A 22020-nucleotide genomic window follows, 5' to 3' on the forward strand; every position below is an offset into this window, starting at 1 on the left:
TTGATGAATTAGTTTGATTTTGTATTGTGGTCAAGAGGTTGTATGATTAAAAATATGAGATTCAATTTAAGGAATGCACATAAATATTTATAAGGTCAAGGTGTAATGCAGTTAATCAGCACTAAGCTCTATCTCTCTCTCCCTCCCCCCCCTCTCTAAATATATATTTATCAGCACAAATGCAACACACACACACACACATAATATATATATAGCTGTATAGATGTGTGTGTGTATGTATGTGTGTATACATACATACATACATATATATATATATATATATATATATATATATATATATATATATATATATATATATATATATATATATATATATGTGTGTGTGTGTGTGTGTGTTGTATTTCTGCCTGCATGGTTTTCTGTGATGAGCCGAAGGACAGAAAGAGGGAGGAGTGAGCTCCCTTCCATATTTGGGCATACTAGGGGTTGTAACACAAACACACACATATATACACACACAGACACAGACACAGACACAGACACAGACACACACACACACATATATATGTATATGTGTGTGTGTGTGTGTGTGTGTATATATATATATATATATATATATATATATATATATATATATATATATATATATATATATATATATATATATATATATATATATATATATATATATATATTCATTCCAGCACCTTAAAGCTACAGGACATGAAATTAATTTTGAACGAACCAGGTTAATCTCCAAAACAGAACACTTCAACAAGACAATAATTATGGAAGCCATCGAAATAGAGAAACACCCCCACAACATGAATAAACAACTCCAACCCTACGCAGAATCCATCACCTCACACGTACAAAACTCTCTCCACTTCATAGAAACAATAAAGAAACAAAACCTACAACCCAGCGACCTACTCGTGAGTTTCGATGTCATATCCCTCTTCACCCAAGTGCCCATAAAAGAAGCCTTGACAGCCATCCAGAACAAACACAACCCCCCTAAACTCATCCTAGACCTGACCAACCACTGCCTAACCAACACATACTTCATCCATAATGGACAAAGATACAAACAGATAGAAGGAGCACCCATGGGATCACCCCTCTCACCTGTCATTGCAAACTTATACATGGAACATTTTGAAACCAATGCCTTAGATAAATCTGAACACAAACCCAAACTCTGGCTTAGATATGTTGATGACACTTTCGTGATTTGGCCATATGGGAAAGAAAAACTGGACAACTTCCTCACACATCTCAACAGCCTACACCCCAAAATACAATTCACCATGGAAATAGAAACAAACAAACAACTTCCCTTTCTGGATGTCCTAATCTACAAAAAACCCAATGGCTCCCTAGGACACACCATCTACCAGAAAAAAACACACACCAACCGCTACTTAAATGCACAATCCCATCACCACCCTGCACAGATCAACTCTGTAGCCAAGACCCTCATCTCCAGAACCAAACGCCTAGCCGACAAAACCCACCTGAAAACTGAATTACACAAACTCACAAATGTATTAATCTCCAACGGATTCCAAAGAAAAACAATCACCAACCTAATCCAAAAGGAGACTCCCCCAAAAAACCAAGACACAGAACAGGACAATGGCATCGCCCTCCTCCCTTATATCAAAGGCACCACAGATAAAATCAGCAAAATTCTCCACAAGCACAATATCAAGACAGCCTTCACCACTGACCAAAAAATAGCCAACATCTTAAGAAACCCCAAAGACAAAATCCAGCTAGAAAACCAAGGAGTCTACGAAATACCATGCAAAATCTGCCCGGCAACATATATAGCACAAACGAACAGGAGAATAAATGCATGCCTCATAGAACACAAGAACGCAGTAAGAAAAAAAGAAAAAACTTCCTCCCTTTTCCAGCACTTTAAAGCTACAGGACATGAAATTAATTTTGAAGGAACCAGGTTAATCTCCAAAACAGAACACTTCAACAAGAGAATAATTATGGAAGCCATCGAAATAGAGAAACACCCCCACAACATGAATAAACGTGATGATACCTCCTGCCTACCAAACATCTGGAAACCAGCCCTAGTCAACAAACGAACCTCACCCACCATCCAGGCCGTTACAGTACAAAAGAACAACGAACACACAGCCAGCACCAATCAGCACCGATCTACCAATCATGATACAACCACACAACCAATCATTCCACCTACTGAAACAAAGCCAGCACTCCATCCCCTCCCACCAAGATTTACAGAAAGACAGCAGCTCTGATCTCATTTTAAGCCCAAGCCTGAAGATGGCAAGTGAGATCTTGCCGAAACATTGCAAAGACAATCTCAATCTTACACGGGAAAAGACCCCAATACAACAAAACCAGCATACCTACACCCGTGAAAACCTACGAAAACACACACACACACACACACACACACACATATGTATAGCTAACCAAAGTAAGTCAGTAGCTACATCTGGAATAAGTCACACCTAAATTCCACTCCATCACTTATTTGATAACTTGGACCTACTATGTAATTCCACATGATAGATTTTTTCAGAATCATGTGAGGAATGCATTTTCTCAACCCATGTAATGAGTTTAAGCTAATGATGAATATGCATAAGTAAGAGTTGCAACAAAAGAACTAACATTATATACTGAAATGGTATAGGATTTTCTGCCTAAGCAGGGGATTGGACTAGAAGACCTCCAAGGTCCCTTCCAACTATTCTATTCCATTCCATTCCACTCCACTCCACTTTATACTGCATAGAGGTAAGCTAGAGGAACATATTTTGTACTTACCAAGTAAAATTAGAAAAGAATATTAAGAATAATTAAAGGAGAGTTTGAAATATTAAAGCAAATAGTATCTTTTTTCAAAAAATCTAGGCCACAGTACAATGGTTCTCCTCCAGTATTTGCCTTAGTATTTATCTGGTATTCAATGATATATTGCTGTTGATTATAATATTTTCATTTTAGCCACCCCAAGTATCTTATTCTACGTAATTCTAGGCAATAGTGGTTAATGCATCAGTTCTTGAAGAATGTGAATGAAATGATTAATCCTTTTTTAAATACCTAGTAACATTATCAGCCTTTATTATGGTCAAGAGGCTGTGATGGCTCAGCAGTTAAATAAGCTGAGGTTGTTAGCTGGAAAGCTGACAGTCTGGTTCAAGATCTGCGTGACGTGTGATGGGATGAGCTCTCGTTACTTGTCCCAGCTCCTGCCCAGCTAGCAGTTTGAAATCATGCAAATGCAAGCAGATAAAGAGGTACCACTTTGCTGGGAAGTTAACAGTGTTCCATGCATATTGGCTTATGGTCATGCTGGCTACATGATCATAGGAATGTCTATGTAGACCTTGCTGGCTTCCTCAGCTAAAAAATGGACATGAGCATTGCCCTCCTAGAGTCGGAAATGACTGAACAGGCGAAACCTTTACCTTTAACCTTCTTATGATCAGTGGCCAAATGTATACATGTTTACATTATGAAGGTTACAGATTTGGAATTTCAGAAAGTAATGAAAACTGAAATAACAGAGGGTGAAAGAAGTAGATTACTACCGTAAAGAATTCAAACACTTAAAACAGACCTGAAATTACAGAAGTACCACATTCTGGTTTCTCCTAAGAGTGTATGAAGTTGCTTTTCTTTTAATAAGAAAAATATTAAGTTAGCTTTTTGGAGCTTAGTAGAAGACTTAATACCTTTTATTTCTCATGTAGTCAGAATATATCACCTTTGGAGCAGTTTCTCCCATAGGATTTGGATGGCCCTAAATCTATATTAAAAGCTTCATTCTTTTCCACGAGCCCACCCCAGGCACGAGACAAGAATGGCGGATAAGCTTGTATTTCTGAGAGATGGTTTATACAATTGGTGACCTCCAGCTGTTTGGTGTTTATGTCCTGCTTTATGAATTTAGGGTTTTTTGATGATGGATGTATGGATATTTTATTTACCATGTTCTTTTGGGGTTTTGATATATTGATGTCCGCCACCTTCAAAAAAATTGGACAGCTCTGTAAATCATAGACAGAATATCAATAAATTTCAAAATCACCCCGATATCTCTAATTTTTGAAAACCTGCTTTTATTTTAACGCTTTGGTTCCCTTCCCAGTTGTGCACTTTCTTATCTGTAGCCAGCAAGATAAATAACAGCTGTACAAGTTTTTTGGACTCTGTAAAAATAAGAATGCCAGCTTTGGGGTTATAGTTTTCATGTTGTAATTTGGTTCTCTGAGGTATGGCATGGCTGCCTCAAGAAGTTTTGCTGGGTCAAGCTCAGTGGTGGGATTCAAAAATTTGTACTACTGGTTCTGTGGGTGTCGGTTTCTGGGCATGGGTTTGAGGGTGTGGATTTGTGGGTGTGGCAGGGGAAGGATACTGCAAAATCCCCATTCCTTCCCCACCCCACTAACCTGCTTTCTAGCTCTGTTCTCCTCTTCAGGGCAACAAAAGAAGATCATCTGGGAGGCAGCTTGGGCCTATTTGCTGGTTCTCCAAACTACTCAAAATTTCTTCTACCGTTTCTCCAGAACCTGTCAAAACTGGCTGAAAACCACCTCTGGTCAAGCTATCATGACATTTACAGTATTATTCACTGCATATTATATCTTGATGGCATGGAGATCTATTTACTCCTGTTTTATAGTCAACAATAGGTTTCTAACAAGCTATAATGATAATGTTTCCTCCATTGTATTTAAGGGCAGATGGCAAATTGATGGAGTACAAAGCAACTGGTACGGTACATTCAGCAGTTCATTTAGTGACTGTTCAAAGTTACAATGGCACTCAAAAAAAGTGACTTGACCATTTTTCACACTCATGACTGCTGCAGCATCCCCATGGTCATGTGATTTACATTCGGATGCTTGGCAACTGACTCACCTTTATGACGGTTCCAGTGTCCCAGAGTCACGTGATCCCCTCTTGGGACCTTCTGACAAGCAAAGTCAATGGGAAAACCAGATTTACTCAACAACCGTGTTACTGATTTAAGAACTGCAGTGATTCGCTTAACAAATGTGGTAAGAAAAGTCGTAAAATGGGCTAAAACTCACTTAACAAATTTCTCACTTAGTAAAACGAATTTTGGGTTTAGTTGTGGTCTACCTGTACAGAAGTGCCTCCGTTGAAGAGGTGGTGCCAGGGAAGGCTATTTCTATTGTCCTTCTCATCATGTAAGACAGGGGTGTCCAAACTTGGCAACTTTAAGACTTGTGGACTTCAACTCCCAGTATTCCCCAGCCAGCTCTGGGGAATTCTGAGAGTTGAAGTCCACAAGTCTTAAAGTTGCCAAGTTTGGACACCCCTGATGTAAGACAAGGCTGTCAAACTCCCAGCCCATGGGGCGGGATGTGTCACACGCTGGTTACGCCCACACCCGGTTTAGCGAAGAGGAAAAAAAGTTCCAATACGTCTTATGACGCTGCCATGACGATGTGAGTTTGACATCCCTGGTGTAAGAGAATCCACCTCATTCTGCATAATAATAGGGATAAAAAGAATTGCATAAAATAATAAGACAGTACAAATCCATATTTATATAAATATACTTCTGGATCATTTTAGCAAGGCAAGTATATTCCATGATAGAGTTTTTTGAGCATACATCTAGATTTGTATAAAAAGCTAAGAAGTTCAAATAAGGAAAGTGAGAAATTACCTTGTCAGATACAAGGCAATTAGATTCCCTTATCAACTTCATAGCAACAGATGGAACACATAAAGTAAATAAGACGTTACTATGTAGAGATCCCTAAACATGAAAGAACATTTTTCATGCTCTTGTTCTTTGGATGGGAGAGAATGATGCAACCACTAATCAGTATTTCATGCTATTTCTCTTCCAGAGTGCAAAGACATAAACTCTTGGTAATTGGGGCCAAGAAAGTCAACATTCCCAGGAAGGGTTTTACATACAGCTGTGGTGCCTTCTTGATACTGCCAGGATGACCAGCTGCTGTGGCCTGCCATTCCAGCAGAAATGATACAGTCAACTTGATATTTCCCAGGAATATGGGTGAAGTTTCCGACTTAAGCAGTTGATTGAGTCCCCAATTTCACTAGGAACAAATCAAGCCAGCAAGGATTTTAAAGTTATACATAACCTACAAAGCTCCCAGCTAAGCTCTCCCATTAAACAGAGGTCAATATATTTCAAAGAGTGGAAGAAGAGAATTATTTTTGTGTCACACGTACTCTCCTGGATTTAAATAAAATGGAGGCACCAAATATATATCAGCAGTTTGGCAGATCGAATCTCACCAGCTCAAGGTTGACTCAGCCTTCTATCAGAGGTGGGTTGCTGCTGGTTTGGCCTGGTTCAGCCGAACCAGTAGTAGAATTCAGACCTAGGTAGCAGAACCAGCAGCGATCCAGGCCTGCCACGCCCCCAAACCGGTTCACTCGCCACTGCTGGGCCTCCGCCATTTTGGATTTTAGTGACTACGCGTGCGTGCATTGCGTGTGGGTTGCGAACCGGTAGTAAAACTGGCAGCAACCCACCCCTGCCTTCTATCTTTCTGAGGTGGGTAAAATGAGAACTCAGGTTGTTGGGTGCAATATGCTGACTCTGTAAACTGCTTAGAGAGGGCTGTAAAGCACTATGAAGCGGTATATAAGTCTACGTGCTATTGCTATATTCTATTTGATCATTTTTTATTTCTGAAATGCGGTGGATGATATTCAGTACTTTGCCGGATTATTTTATATACACGTAAGTCCTTGACTTATGACCACAACTGAGTCCAAAATTTCGCTTGTTAAGATAAACAGATGTTAAGTTAATTTTGCTTTATTTTACAAACTTTCTTGCCACAGTTGTTATGTGACTCATTGTAGTACAGGTAGTCCTCGACTTACAGCAGTACATTTAGAGACCATTCAAAGTTACAATGGCACTGAAAAATGTGACTTATGACCACTTCAGTTGCTGCAGCATTCCCAGGGTCACATGATCAAAAGTCAGATGCTGAGCAACTGGTTCATATTTATGACGGTTGCAGTGTCCTGGGGTCATGCGATCCCCCTTTTGCAACTTTCTGACAAGCAAAGTCAAATGGGGAAGTCAGATTCACTTAACAACCATATGACTAATTTAAGAACTGCAGTGATTCACTTAACAACTGAGGCAAGAAAAGTTGTTAAATGGGGCAAAACTCGCTGAAATGTTTCGCTTGGCAACATAAATTTTGGGCTCCATTGTGGTCCTAACTCGAGGACTACCTGTAGTCAAGAATAGTAACATGGTTGTTAAGTGAATATGGCTTCCCCATTGATTTTGCATGTTTAAATGTCGCAAAAGATGATCACATGAACCTATGACCCTGCAATCATCATAAAGATGAGATCAGTAGCCCAGCACCTGCATTTTGATCACATGACCACAGGGATGCTGCAATGGTCGTAAATGTGGGAAATGGTCATAAGTCACTTTTTTCAATGCCGTAACTTCAAAAGGTCACTAAATGAACTTCTCTAAGTCAAGAACTACCTGTATTTATTATATTTTCAGTCGTTCCAACCAGCGGTGGGTTTCAGTTTATTTAACTACCGGTTCGCTCTGGCGACGCTTCTGCGCATGTAAAGAAGCGTCCGGGTGGGTGGGTGGAGTCAATCCGGGGCGAATCAGCCGAAACCCACCTCTGGTTCCAACACTTTTTCTTTCTCAACCACTGGCTTCAATTGGGGGGCCGGAAGGGAGAATAAAAGAATTAGAAGACAAATCACTGTAAATGTAAATTTAAATACTACTGCAACATAAAGTAAAACATTTTACGTTAAATACTTTATTATTTTTTTAATCTGACACAAATACACAGCCATCCTAATCAGGCATTTATAGGAAGAGGGGGGTCTCAGCCGGTTGCTGACAGGGTGGAAGTCTTCACTTCAGCAAGTTGTTGGCTTCGTTTCTATTTGCAAACACAAGCTTCACTCAAGTGGCACTAAAAAGAAAAGAAAGGGCGGTTGGGGAACAAGCTGTATAAAGAGGAGAGTCCTACCACCACCCGGGTAAAACAGAGATTTGTGTCTGGAGGATTTCTAACACTTCAGCCGAACGGATAGAAAGGAATTATTTTGAAAGCTTCCTAGAAATTGACTTTGTCTCATTTTACTTAACATCTTTAGAGACCTCAACAGCTCGTTCATTCGTTGCTTTGCTTCAGCCCTGGAACCTGGACGTGTATTTTGGTTTTAAGCCGCATTAAATTTGTAACAAGTGGGTCAGGCATTTCATACTTGGTTTCCAAAAGGAAAAAAAGAAGAAGAGGAAAGAACCCCCCCCCCCAACCATTACATAAAAAGGATGTGGAAGGACAGGCACTGAAGAAATCACCCTGGAATTTCTTCTTAAGTTCTTCAGAGCTACTGATGAGGCCGCACCACAGTTGTCAAATGAGGCAGGAATGAATAATCAAGCTGGAACAAGATTTCTTTGGTTATTACAGACAAGGGCACCTTGAAGAATTGTTACACCTGCTATTTTTTTGTGCCAGGGTATGACAAATGTTAAAATAAGCTGTGTTGCTACTGCAGATTTTTTTTTTAAAAAACAAACTTTTAAAAATGATGTTTCTCTTTTCCAAATTTTTGCCAGTTGTTTTTAAAATGAGTATTATCGATCTGTCAATTCAGGAGGTCAGAAACTGTCCCAGAGGATACCAAATGGGGAAGGAAAATTCCTCTTGCTTTGGTGAGTGAAATTAGAACTTCAGACACCCTCAGATACTTAATGCATTTTTATTAGTATTTCTATTTCTTTTATTTCATTGTGTCTGTTTTGATTTGGCAAATGCCCAACATGTGTTACAATAATCTAACTGATTGATAGCAGGTCTTGTTCTTTCCCCCCAAGTCTTGTCAACAAAATAAAAGTGCCCATGAGAAACATTTTAATAAATGTAACTGTTGATCTGGAAAAATCAGGATTATTCTTGAAGAAACTGGACTCTAATTCTTGTTTTCTGGTGGTGTTCTAGATTTTTGCACCCTAGATCTGAAATAATCTCAGTAAGAAGCTAGAAACTACCGTAAGTATTTGATACTGATAAGACTTGAAGTACCGGAATATTTTTATATTGTAATTGTTCAAAAAATCCAGGGTTTAATCTACACTACAAACACACTTTGTTTTTTGTTTATATTATTTTAGGAGTAGTTGGTTCTGCCAACCTATCTGACCTGGGAAATATAATCCAGCAAAATGACTTGATTCTTACACGGTTTAGTTTATGGGAGTTTCTTTGGGAAGATGGCATAGCTATTAAACTAGTAACTTGCCTAATTGCTACTCCACTTGATACAAGTCTTATAACCTCTTCAGCCTGATTATTGGTCAGACTCCTTATTATGCTTGAGGATTATGGGAGCAATAGTCACACACCTCAACAAAACCAGAAGCTTCTAGGCATTTAATGTGTATTAACTTCAATGTTATGCACATTTAATTGGAAATAGATCCTTTGAACCCTGTGGACTTGTTCCTTAGATTGCTTCAGTGGAAAGTGTCCCCAAATCAATACATTTACATCAAATGAATTATTATTGGTAAAATGGTTTCACTATGTTTTATTTGTCACTGCTATTGGGTCTATTTTTTCAGAGCCAGTGCCCATCAGCCCATCTCTATCTAAAGTTGGATTTCCATGACCATTTTGTTTATTATTCATTGACTTTCCTGAGTTTTAAGGCCCTGCCATCCTGTCATGGAAACAATTCATCATTTACTCCAATCCTACACACTGGATGCTACATAGTAGTGACATTTGATCATCCTTTCAGATGTTATAGACCTGGTGTGCAATCAGAGATAAAAGATAAACATAAAAGTAAGATTAAAGAAAAGAAAAAGTGTGTCTTGAGAAATTAAGAAGTGTGATTAAGAAATATAAATAGAAAAAAATAGAAAACATACCGTGTATAAGGAAGCAACTCCCAATTTTCTTTGCAGCAGTTACAAACAATCCTATCTCATTCCTAATTACACCTGTACCATAATTAACTTCTTTTTGTGTGCAACTTTTTAAAATAGCAAATCTATTAATCACCAATTCATTTTTTCAATTTTCAGCAAAAAAAAAATAATCCTTATTAGATTCCCAGCGTTTAATAACTTGTCTTGTGTAACTTCCTTTGTTATTGCTAAATATCTATGGGGATTCTCAATCATGCAGTTCATGGTTTTTTTCAAGAGGCAATTGGAGTTTATGATTTTTCTTTGAAGGTGTTTCATTTCTCATAGAAGCTTCTTGGATGACAAGCGAAACATCTTCAAAGAAAAACCAGAAAGTCCAATTGCCTCTTGAAAAAAATGCACCTTTGGGACTTCCTTTGTTAAATGTTTTGTGGTGTTATTTGTTGCTGAAAATGAAAAGTCAGTGCATTTGTTACATTTGAAAGTTATACAAATGACTTGGGTTATTGTTTAGGGGTTAGTACTGTTATTATTTCTAGTTTTTATTTTATTGCTCATTACTCAAAATTTCACTCTCATATAGGTTTATTGTGGAATAAAAAAAAATGCTCATATAAATTGAGAGACCTTGATAACTATAGAAATCATTATAGGCAAATTAAACAAACAAACGCAAACAAACAAACAAAAGACAGGATGTGCCACAGGTAACTTCTTTTCCCAACAATCCTAGAAATTCTGTTTTTTTTCAAAAGTATATTTCAAAGTTGCACCAAGCGTTGCTCCTTTTGAGGTTCTGTATTTATTAAAAAGGGCTGTGATTTGCTTTGCAGTCCCCCAGTGAATCTCTCTGTCTTCATGCCATGCATACTAATGTTTCACTTTCTGTAACTGGAACTTTGCTTTTTATTCTTGGTAAATGTAGTTCCTTGTGTCTAAGGATTCTGAATTTTACTGCCAGCTTTGCAAAGACGTGATTCATTATTTAGACTCATTCTCTCAGGCTGTCTCTGCTGAGATGGCATAAAGAGGCTTTTGAGCATACAGAGCAGAAACCGGGGCTTTCTTTCACTACTGCCTGTCAAGTTTTTTTATAGACAGACTTTTTTGGTAGCTGCAGCTACTTCACTTCAAGACTAAAAGAGAAGCAGGTAATGAAGGCAAATATACGTGTCCCAGGATAATGTTACAGGATCTACAGTAATCTAGGTCGTTGAGTGGGACCAGAGGTTTTCTCTTCCAAGCTTTTGGGTTCATGCTGGAACTCATCTTCAGGGAACTTCTCTTTAACATAGTCTGCTGGAGAGGAGTTCCCTGAAAATGGGCTCCAGCACAAGTCCAAAAACTTGAAAGACAAAATTTCTGGTCCAGATCCTGCCCAAGCAGATGATGTTAAAAATATATTGGGTTAACTAATGTAGTAGCCAAACATGATTTGGCTACTAAATAACACAGCTGCCCAACTCTGAAATAAGAAACAGATTGTTGTGCCCTGCCAGTGGCCAGCGGAGTTGGTGAGAGACTCAAACAGTGAGGAGGTTGGGGAGGAACATGGGCCAGTCCTGGAGTCTGGGGAAGGCTGATAAGTGCTCTGCATCGAAGGCAGAGAGGAGGCCAGGCCGTCCGACAGTTATCAGCTGCCTTCAAAGTTGGAGATCAATGGGGCAGAAGAACACCTGGAGCCTGTTCCCAAAGTGCGCATGCACAGAGCTGCCAGGAGAAGGGAACAGCTAACGAACAAGGCCAACTTGGGAGTAAAGGGACAGATGGGCGGTGAATGGCCCTTCCCAAAGGAAATAAACAAGAGCAAAAGGGGAGTGAAGTTTGCAGGAGACAATTAGTTCAATTCATTAGGGTGAAAATCTGTTCCTGACTTCTTGCCAAGTATTGCCTGCTACAGAGTGGCGTTTGGAAGATATTGGCCTGGCAGCTCTCCAAGCCCGATAAAGATCTGTAGTTGTGAAATCTCATGAAGGACTGTTTGCTGGGACTTCGCTGGAGAGGCTAACCTAAATAAAAGAGGTTTTATTGGAACGAGGAGTCTGCTTCATGCTCTTGGGAAGCCTAGGTCAGAACACAGATTTTCTAATAAGAAAAGATGGGGAAACCCTCCGCCAAGCAGGTGGAGTGTCACGGAGGCGTCACAGAGGTAAGGACGTATGCGCACGCTGCACATGTGTGCGGGCAAGCTGCGCGCGTGCATGTGGGAGATGCCGGGCCCCGTTGCACCATACCGGTTGCAACGGGATCCGGAACCCACCACTGAATGAATCTCTTATGTTGGAGAATGGTTTGGGATAGGTGGGGAAACAGGCCAAGGACTCATGCAGTAATCCTTCTGATCACCTGATCGTACAATACGTATCACCATGAAATGATTTTTTTTTTCAAAAAAAGAGATGCATTATGAAGAATTGGAATAATATGTCAAATGCATAAGCATTTACGTAAGCAATGTTCAAAATAAGTACTCTGCACTTTGGTTCACTGGAAGCTATTAAACGATAGATGCAAATATAAATAGAACACCTGCTTCATTATAAATATGGTCAAAGCCACCCTGTTGGATCAGGGCACTTGCATAAAGCATTATTTAAACATATACAGTCACTGTTTTAACTACTCACAGACCTGTCAAATTGGTAGCCCGTGGACCGGATGCATCATGGGCTGGCCACGCCCACCCCGGCTCCACAAAGACAAAAAAGTCATGATACATCACAATACAACTTGTGACGTGATCGAGTTTGACACCCGTGAACTAGAGGAATTGAAATGCATAGTCACTAATCAAGGCACTGATAGGGAAACATTTGTAAACTTCTTATTTCTGCTCTGATCTATACATTACTATTTTTCAGATATAGACGAATGTCTGGAAGGTAGGATCCAGATTTGTAGCCAAAATTGCCTCAATGTCCCCGGATCCTTTATCTGCTCCTGTATGCCAGGCTATTCTTTGGGAGAGGACAAGAGATCTTGTCACGTAAGCGGTAAGGTTAGTTTGTTGTTTTTGATCAGTCTGTCGTAAAAGCTGTTTTGGTGAAAGGAAACACTGAGTCCCTCCCTCTCCAAGTTTTCCTCCTCCTCCTGAGATATGAAGATGGTGATATTTTGTATGTCTTTTGTACATCAGCCCCCAAATACTTTCCCAGGGAAATCTGACTAATATTATTTGGCTAGTTACACTGAATCCACTCTCTAAATATATTGCTGATTCCTAGCTTTATTGTATGATTTTTCCTTCCACTGTCTGTTTTTGCTTTTTGTTCTTTGTATATTGACCTTTTTTTTAAAAAAGGATTTAAACAGCATCTTCTGTGGAAGAGAGCATGAAGATACCTTTTCAAATGGAAACCAGACATCTCGACATGAATGTGTCTGTCTAGGATGCATATTGGCACCCGTGAATAGGCAGAGCTGCTCCTCTCTCTCAACATTCTTTGAATGTGTGAAACTTGGCATGTAAATGACTCAATTGTATCTTGCATTTAGCCGAAGAGCCATTCTAGTTCAAATCTTGGATTCACTTTTTCTTGTATAACATAGCTTGTAAATGAGGAAATAAATATCAAGGGCGTCGTTTACATAGCAGATTTTAAAATTCATGAGTATGGAACACCGTTAGTTGCAGAACATTTGATCTTAGCTCTTAAACAAAGTTACTAGTTTGCTGTCCATAGAGGAAATAAGAACTCAAGCATATAAAAGCCTAAAAAGCTTTTTCTCCACTAGGGTGGAGAAGGAAAGGAAGGGCATTTGCAACACACATACACACACACTCCCACAGCTCTGTGTCTCACTGGGACTTCACTCTGTATAGCTGCAGTGGAAATTATTAAACATATGCATGTGAGCATGCCATGTGTATGTTTGTATATGCATGTATATCTAGTCACGACTTTCTTCCTTCCTTCCTCCCTCCTTTCTCTTTCTTTCTTTCTTTCCTTTCTTCTTCATTAATTTCTTCATTTATTCAATTTCTATAACTCAAACAAATGACTCTGGGAAGCTTACAATTCTAAAACTATAAAACAATTTAAAAACATCAAAAATTAAAAAAAACTTTCACAAAATAAATAAGTACAAAAAGCAGCCATGATGCTTAATCAATTGACAGCCAAGCCAACAAATGAGGCCTTTAACACATTGCGAGATGCAGGCCCTGGTATACACAGGCAAGTTCTTAAAACCTTGCGAAAGGTCAACAATTGGGTCCATTCTAATCTCCGAGGGGAGAATATTCCAGAAGGCAGGGGCTACAGCAAAAAAAGCCCATCTTCTAGTTCGACACTCTTTGGATCACAGGATCTGTAGCTTGACCAATCTGTTGCATCGATTTGGACAGGAAGAAACTCTTGGAAAATGACAGCTATTCAGGGTTCCTCTCCACTTTCCCATGGTTAATACACTGTCAGGTGATTGTGAGCTCCATGTCTAAATAGCCAACACAACTTCATGTTGATTCATTTCATACACACAGTGGACCAATAGTCCATTAAAATATAGTTCCTTGAGTGTAATTAAAAACACCATAACTAGTGATTCTTGCCTTAGATAGCAGATGTGGGAGTGTACAAGTAGTTGTCAATTTACAATCACATTGGGATTGGAACTTTTGTCACTAAATAATAAAGCTATTAAGTGAATCACTCCTGATTTTATGGTTTTTTTTTGCATAGTTGTTAAGCAAATTCGATCACATGACCCAAAGATGCTGCAACTGTTGTGAATTCATGCTGGTTGCCAAGTACCCAAAATTGACCATGTGACTGCAGAGATGTGCATAAATGTGAAGACTAGTCATAAGATAGATAGAAGACAAATAGATAGTTAATAGATAGATAGATAGATAGATAGATAGATAGATAGATAGATAGATAGATAGATAGAGATGATATTGACAGATAGATAGATGATAGATAGATAAATAGGTAGATAGGTGATAGATAGATAGATAGATGATAGATAGATAGATAGATAGATAGATAGATAGATAGATAGATAGATAGATAGATATAGATGATATTGACAGATAGATAGATGATAGAAAGATAAATAGGTAGATAGGTGATAGATAGATAGATAGATAGATAGATAGATAGATAGATAGATAGATAGATAGATGATAGATGATAGATAGATATAATTCTCCTATTTTTCCCGCAACCAAAGCTTTGTGAGGTGGGCTGGGCAGAGAAAAGGTGACTACCCTTAAAGCCACCCAGTTGGTTTTTAATGGCTAAGAAGGAACTAGAACTTACACTCTCCTGGTTTCTAAGTCAATACTTAACCACTTCCCCAAACTTTCGAACTGGATATTTTGCTACATTTCATATTTTTGAAGGATGTATTAAATGTTGAACTTGAAGGAATCTATAATGCAGAAAAGGGACGTGGTGGCTCAGTGGCTAAGACACTGAGCTTGTTGATCAGAAAGGTCGGCAGTTCAAATCCCTAGCGCTGCGTAACAGAGTGAGCTCCTGTTACTTGTCCCAGGTTCTGCCAAGCTAGCAGTTCGAAAGCATGTAAAAATGCAAGTAGAAAAATAGGGACCACTTTGGTGGGAAGATAACAGTGGTCTGTGCACCTTTGGTGTTTAGTTATGCTGGCTACATGACCACGGAGATGTCTTTGGACACCACTGGCTCTTCAGCTTTGAAACGGCTATGAGACTGCCCCCTAGAGTCAGGAATGACTAGCATATCTGCGCGAGGGGAACCTTTACCTTTACCTATAATGCAGAAAAGAATAAAATAGAACCATTTGCTTTGGAGCCAGGCATTTTGTCACTTTTCACTTTTTTTCTCTTTAGCTCCTGTACCATTCCTAGTTTTCAGCCAAGGAAATGTGATCTATAGAATAGATGTAGAAGGAACCAATCACCAAAGACTGGTAGATGATGTTGACTTATCAGCATTAACTGATTACCATTATGAAGCAAAATATCTTTATTGGGTGGACAAAGAAAAATGTCTTCTACAACGTGTACATTTGGATGGTTCAAATCAAGAGGTAAGGAAATAATAATTTTCAAAATTCTTCCTGATTGTAAATAAGAAGGGACATCTTTAACCAAAAAAGTATCTCTGTTTCTTCTTGGAAAGGAAGTGATGCCACATGCTATTGTTTATCTTGGGGGCTGATGAAGTTAACGCAATTTAGATGGCAGACATTCTCACCATTTCTTCTTATTATATTTGACGAAAGAAGAAGGAAACTAGTGTCTAAATGTGGGCATTACAAACTGTTCTTCAGAGCTTGGTGGAAATACTTTGAATGATCAAGGTCAAACAAACAAATGAAAATGGTCATTCAAATGTGACCAGTTTTTGTATAGAGCAATGTTTTTCACTCTCAGCAAACTTAAAATATATGAACTTCAATTCTGAGAATTCCCCCGGCAGCATGGGACACATATCTGAAAATTTGCTGATGTTGAAAAACACCACACTAGAACTTTGCCTCTGATAAGGAATTCTGGAACTTAAAATACATAGTGTATTTTTCAGAGTATAAGACTTTCCGAAGTATTAGACGCACCTAGCTTTTGGGGAGGATAACAAGAAAAAAAATCTGCCTCTGACTCCCAGCAATTTGTCTCCTTGCAGCAAACAGCAAGCAGTCTTTTTCAGTTTCAGGACAGTCTGATTAGCACAAGCAGCTGATCGTCGGGCCTTCCAACGATCAGCTGTTTCAGGCTGCAAGGATTGCCATAGCTTATTACTGGCTCCGTGTACCCCATTTTCGGCCTCTGCATTCTGTTTTCAGCCTCCGCACATCCCATTCGAGATCATATTGGAGTGGGCGGAAAATGGGGCATGCAGAGGCCAAAAATGGGATGTGGATGCTGAAAATGGATCACGCGAAGGCAGTAATAGACAATGGCAGTCCCTACAGCCTGAAACAGCTGATGGTCAGGAGGTCAATCCAACCGACAATCAGCTGCTTATGCTAATCATCCTGTGTTGAAGCTGAAACTGAAACAGGTGGTTTGCTGCAAGTAGACAAGTTGCTGGGAGGCAGAGACCAATGGGTGGGGCCCAGTGGGTGGACAGGGCTACATTCAGTGTATAAGACCCACCCAAATTTTCACCCTCTTTTAGGGGGGGGGGAAGTGTGTCTTATACTCCAAAAAATACGCTATATAGAATTTGTGGCCTGAAATGTTTAAAACTCCTGGTCTAGTATTAGAGGTACATTTTGCTATGCCTTTACTACATATGATGCTTGATACAGAACACGGTATAATCTATATTTTGCACATAATACTGTAGATGCTCAGGTTTTCCAGTTGTCAACTCTTTTTAAAGCTGCAATCCTGCCATTCATGGATGGTATCCCAAGACCCAGTCAGATTAAGGAGAAAGAAAAATAGATCCATGGACAAATGTAGCTCATCTTTCCAAGTCTTGTGATGGCCATGGATATTTCCAAGAGTGTCATTTCAATCATAGCAATGACAAAACTATGCATTCTAGAAATGTTTAGTGGCTGAATCAAGAAAGTTCACCTGTTTGGACTCTCCCAATAGATATTGGCAGGAAATTTGGGCTAGTGGGAGAGGACGTGAAAAATGAACTTTGTTCTTGGATTTTTCTTATCCTACCAACAAGGGGCTGTCTGCCTAGAGCATGAAAAGATTTATGAAAGTACGGGGGGGGGGGAGAACCAGATCTGTGTTTCAGGAGTAATAGCTTATGTAGTTGTGGATTGATTTTTCTTCTTCTTCTGAATTTAATAATAAATGCCTAAAGGCATTTCCTTAAATGTTAAACCAAGGTAGTATCCATCATAATGAACATATAGTTGTAGCTCATGAATTCCAATGCCTTAATAGTAACTGAAAAAGGATTGATGGCATTTTAGTATAACCATTTCAATTTTATGTGTGAATGTGCTTATGTAATAGACCGTCTACTCCATAAAAAAGGATGTCACTGGATTTGCAATAGATTGGATAAATCAAGGCATTTATTTGGCTCACTCCCAAGGAGCTATTGAAGTAATCAGCTTGGATGGAAACAATTCTCGAATACTTGTAAAGAACAATCACAATCCTACAAGTATAGAAGTTGACCCAAGTCAAAGGTATTTCCACGTTTAGTTACCGCAGAAGCAAAACTCAAAGTTAAATGGTATGCAGTAATGGATTGGAGAAAATACAGGGGTGAAATCCAGCAGGTTCTGCCAGGTTCTGGAAAACCGGTAGCGGAAAGTTTGAGTAGTTTGGCGAACCGGTAGTGGAGATTTTGAGTAGTTTGGAGAACTGGCAAATGCCACTTCTGGCTGGCCCCAGAGTGGGGTGGGAATGGAGATTTTGCATTATCCTTCCCCTGCCACGCCCACCAAGCCTCATCATGCCTACCAAGCCACGCCCACAGGGCCGGTAGTAAAAAAAAAATGAATTTCATCACTGAGAAAATGTAATGGGAAATGAACCCAATATTTCCTATCTTCCCCTACATGTTCAATTTAGTAAGTGAATGCCTGGTTTAATGAAACGACAATTTGCTTTTCTATCTTTCTGCATGCATAGATACATTTCTGCATATTGCAGGTGTTGCAAACCACTTGTATGTTGATAGTAAGAAATGATGCATGTATTTTTAATATTTAAGCCTGGATGAAAACAAAATGAAGAATACTAGATAACAAATTAGTGAGTAAAATAATCTATGATCTTTACAATTGCTTTGATAATTTTTGAAATAATGATAACCGTTCTTATCGGCAGGTTTTTATTTTGGTCTACTGAAGGGACTTTTGATAGCATCTATCGAGCAGATCTGGATGGAAATAAAATACGGAGAGTTCTAAGGAGCACAGAAAAAATCAAAACCATTTCCTTGGACTTTATCAATGTAAAGCTGTTCTGGATACAGTATGACGCCTTTAATGAAATTTCATATTTTGGAACCTGTGACTACAATGGGCATTTCATCAAGCTATACAGACAAATGGGACGGTATGTTTATGGATATAAAATGGTATTTGAAAAAAATTGCATCGATTAGCTGTATCCCCTCTGTCAGAGGGCGCAGACCTCTACTGAGGTCTGTCCAAATGGATAAGAAATTGTTTAATTGTTTATATGACACATTTATTGTATCTCCTCCAATGAGGCCAAATTAAAATATTATGTAAAATCAGAAGGAGAAAAAAAAAGTTATTTGCCAAAAGTGCGAATTATCTGAAGTTAACTAAAAGATCCTATTTCCAAATATTAAAAGTTAGCTTCATTTTTCCTATTTTGAATTAAATGGAAAAGGTTACTTGTAAAATCCCACTGATTCCAATTAGATATTATACAAATATTTCTAAGATGGTAAACTACCTTGCTATACTGAGAATGTATTTTCCTTATCTTGAGCATGAGCAACTTCAATAAACTGACGCCTCTACTTGTTTTATTTCACTACAGAAGTGAAGCTTATGACATATTTATCTTTGGTGACCATATATACTATTCTGACTCAAGGACCGGAACTATTCGGAGAGCCAATAAATACACTGGAAAGGATATTGTTGTAATTAATTTGAAACAACCATTTCCTCAACCTACCGAGATACTGGTGGTGCACCCCTTAAAACAGATCGGCAAAAGGATGGATTCTAAAGGACTTGGTAACTTTACTTATCACAATATGGAAAATGTTTGCTCCCACAATGCCGCCTAAAAATGCTTCTTATAGAAAACATAATTATTACTTATTTTTCAATTTTGAAACTATTGAAATTTCAAAATTTCAAAACAAGAAGAATATACAGTGGTACCCATGGCCTCAAAACCTGTCGAATTTGGTTCTCAATGCATTTTGATGTGAAAATGTTGCCCCAGTACTTGGTCTTTGTTTAGTACTCAACACGCTGTCATAGGAAGAGGAGGATGGCTATGGGGAACAGACAGGAAGTCAGCTACGTATACTGGGAAGATTGTTGACGAAGAAAAAGGGATAGACAGAAAGTTGTTCTCAGACAAAACAAAGGGTTGCGTGGTAATTCACATGGTTTGTTTGAAAGTTGTCCTTTTTAGTACCCATCGTACCGCCAGAACAAATTAATGCCGAGTACCAAGGTACCACTATAAAACATTAGAAAGACATTTATATTGAATAGTAAGTCAATATGAAAATAATAAGAGATGGGAAGTGAAATGCTAAGTTCTGAATGTATGTCCATTCAGGGAGTAATGCTGAAAGAGATGGCCATGTGATAGCAGGGCCATCTCCAGAAAGGACTCTCCTGGTGTGATGAAATGTATGTAAGAAGTGGATCCCTGAGATGGAGGGGGCACATTCCGGAGAAATAAGGGGCAATTTATCTATCATGTGTGAGGAAAAGAGAGTGAAACATCCTCTCCCCAGTAGTTCACAAAGTATATTGCAAATGCAGATAGTAGAATGCTTAATCTGGCAAGATTTTTTCTATAGCTGTGGAAACAATAAAGAATCCAGAATTTCTCCATATCATTCTTGGCTTGGAGCTTGACACCAGTAAATCTTAACAACTCGACAAATTTATAAACTGAGGAGCCATCATTTAAACCATTTAACCTTTATAGATTTAAAGTTGGGTATTAAGAATATAAATTTTGCCCAGTATTGGCAATGTAGTGTTTTCATCACTGGCATCAGATGGCCTACTTATTTTGGATCTTTTAAATTCATATTGCTTACTTTACACCAATTGTAATTTCTGAAGAATTTTCAAGGGTAGTCCATGTAGAACTTATTTCAATAGATAATCTGGCATCCGATGCAGGGTTGAAATGCTATCAGCTCAGACCGATTCGCGTGAACCGGTAGTAAAAAAAAATGCTTTAAAAAGGTTTTTAAAAGTTCAGACGATCGTGTGGCACAGCTGATTGTGTTGATTGTCGGAACCTTTTGTTTACTTTTTAAAGTATTTTCCCCCCTACCGGTTCGGGTGAATAGGTAGTAAAAAAAAAATGCTTTAAAAAAAGTTTTAAAAGGTTCTGATGATTGCGCAGCACAGCTGATTGTCACAAAAAGTTTTTTAAAAGGCTCCAACAATCAGCTGTTGATAATCAGCTGTGCTGCGTGATTGTCTGAACCTTTTAAGAACTTTTTTAAGCATTTTTTACTACCGCTAATAGATAGTAAAATATACTTTAAAAAAGTTTTACAAAGTTACGAAAATCAGCTGTGTGACAATCAGCTGTCCCACCCCCCCACCCCTCGGTGTTTTACTTACCTTTGCAGACTCAGGAAAGGCTTCTTACTGCCTGCAGTGCGTATGTGTGTGAATCAAACCAGTAGCAGACTCCAGAGCATTTCACCCCTGATCCAACGCTATCACATATAGAAGCTCTATACATGGAAAAATCACAGGGTTTGTTTAGACCAGTGTTTCTCAAACTTGGCGACTTTAAGTCCTGTGGACTTCAACTCCCAGAATTCCCCAGCCAGCTATGCTGGCTGGGGGATTCTGGGAGTTGAAGTCCACAGGACTTAAAGTCGCCAAGTTTGAGAAACACTGGTTTAGACAAATACAAAGAATTTTAAGAAATTGTGGGTAGCCTTGTTTAATCTTTACTTGTAAGTAACAGATGATTAGATTTTCATTTGTTTTTTAGATTTATATTCCACATTTTCTCCATGAGTTTAAAGGCAGAATCTACAGGATTCTCTCAGCTGCTTTTTTCCCCCAAAACACAGCATGTCGGATGGGATGGGCTGAAAAATGGTCATTATGGGTAGATGTAAAGAAGAGCATGGGCATTGGGTGATGAGTTAATCTGTTCTGGAAGCTAATGCAAGCCATGGTTTAAGAAGTCGAGTAATTCACAACTCAATCTTACTTCATTTGGGGCTTATTAGTAAAAAGAAGTATTTCAGTGTACATTTCCTATGTGTGGGCCAGGGGTAGACAACTACTACTGACATATTATCATAAAGGCAAGCAGTGAAGAGACAGAGCTCCTGAGTAAGTAATATGTACATCTCTCTGACTGAAAGCTGTATAAACGTTATTTCCTTTGTGTTATGTGCACATGCTTGCTTTGACATTTTCTCCTTATATGCTAATAGAAATTTAAGACTTGGGTTTGTAAAATTTAAACCAGATTAGTTCTAGTGTAT

General features: G+C 38.7%; 1 protein-coding gene across 3 annotated transcripts in view; it reads left to right on the plus strand.

The window, feature by feature from the left end:
* The first annotated feature begins 8046 nt into the window (after positions 1-8046).
* Positions 8047-22020, plus strand: part of EGF (epidermal growth factor) — a 56920-nt gene continuing 42946 nt past the window's right edge. For all 3 annotated transcript variants that reach the window (XR_014175958.1, XM_081960077.1, XM_081960078.1), the window contains exons 1-6: positions 8047-8695; positions 12778-12909; positions 15732-15931; positions 17829-18007; positions 18654-18884; positions 19341-19543. Coding sequence is in view for 2 of the 3 variants with exons in the window: in XM_081960077.1 (XP_081816203.1) it covers positions 8569-8695; positions 12778-12909; positions 15732-15931; positions 17829-18007; positions 18654-18884; positions 19341-19543 (1072 nt within the window). In the remaining variant the exon portion in view is untranslated. The remainder of the gene's footprint in view (positions 8696-12777; positions 12910-15731; positions 15932-17828; positions 18008-18653; positions 18885-19340; positions 19544-22020) is intronic.

Source organism: Natrix helvetica (genome assembly GCF_964273705.1).
Source record: "Natrix helvetica genome assembly, chromosome: 7".
Lineage (NCBI taxonomy): Eukaryota > Metazoa > Chordata > Lepidosauria > Squamata > Natricidae > Natrix > Natrix helvetica.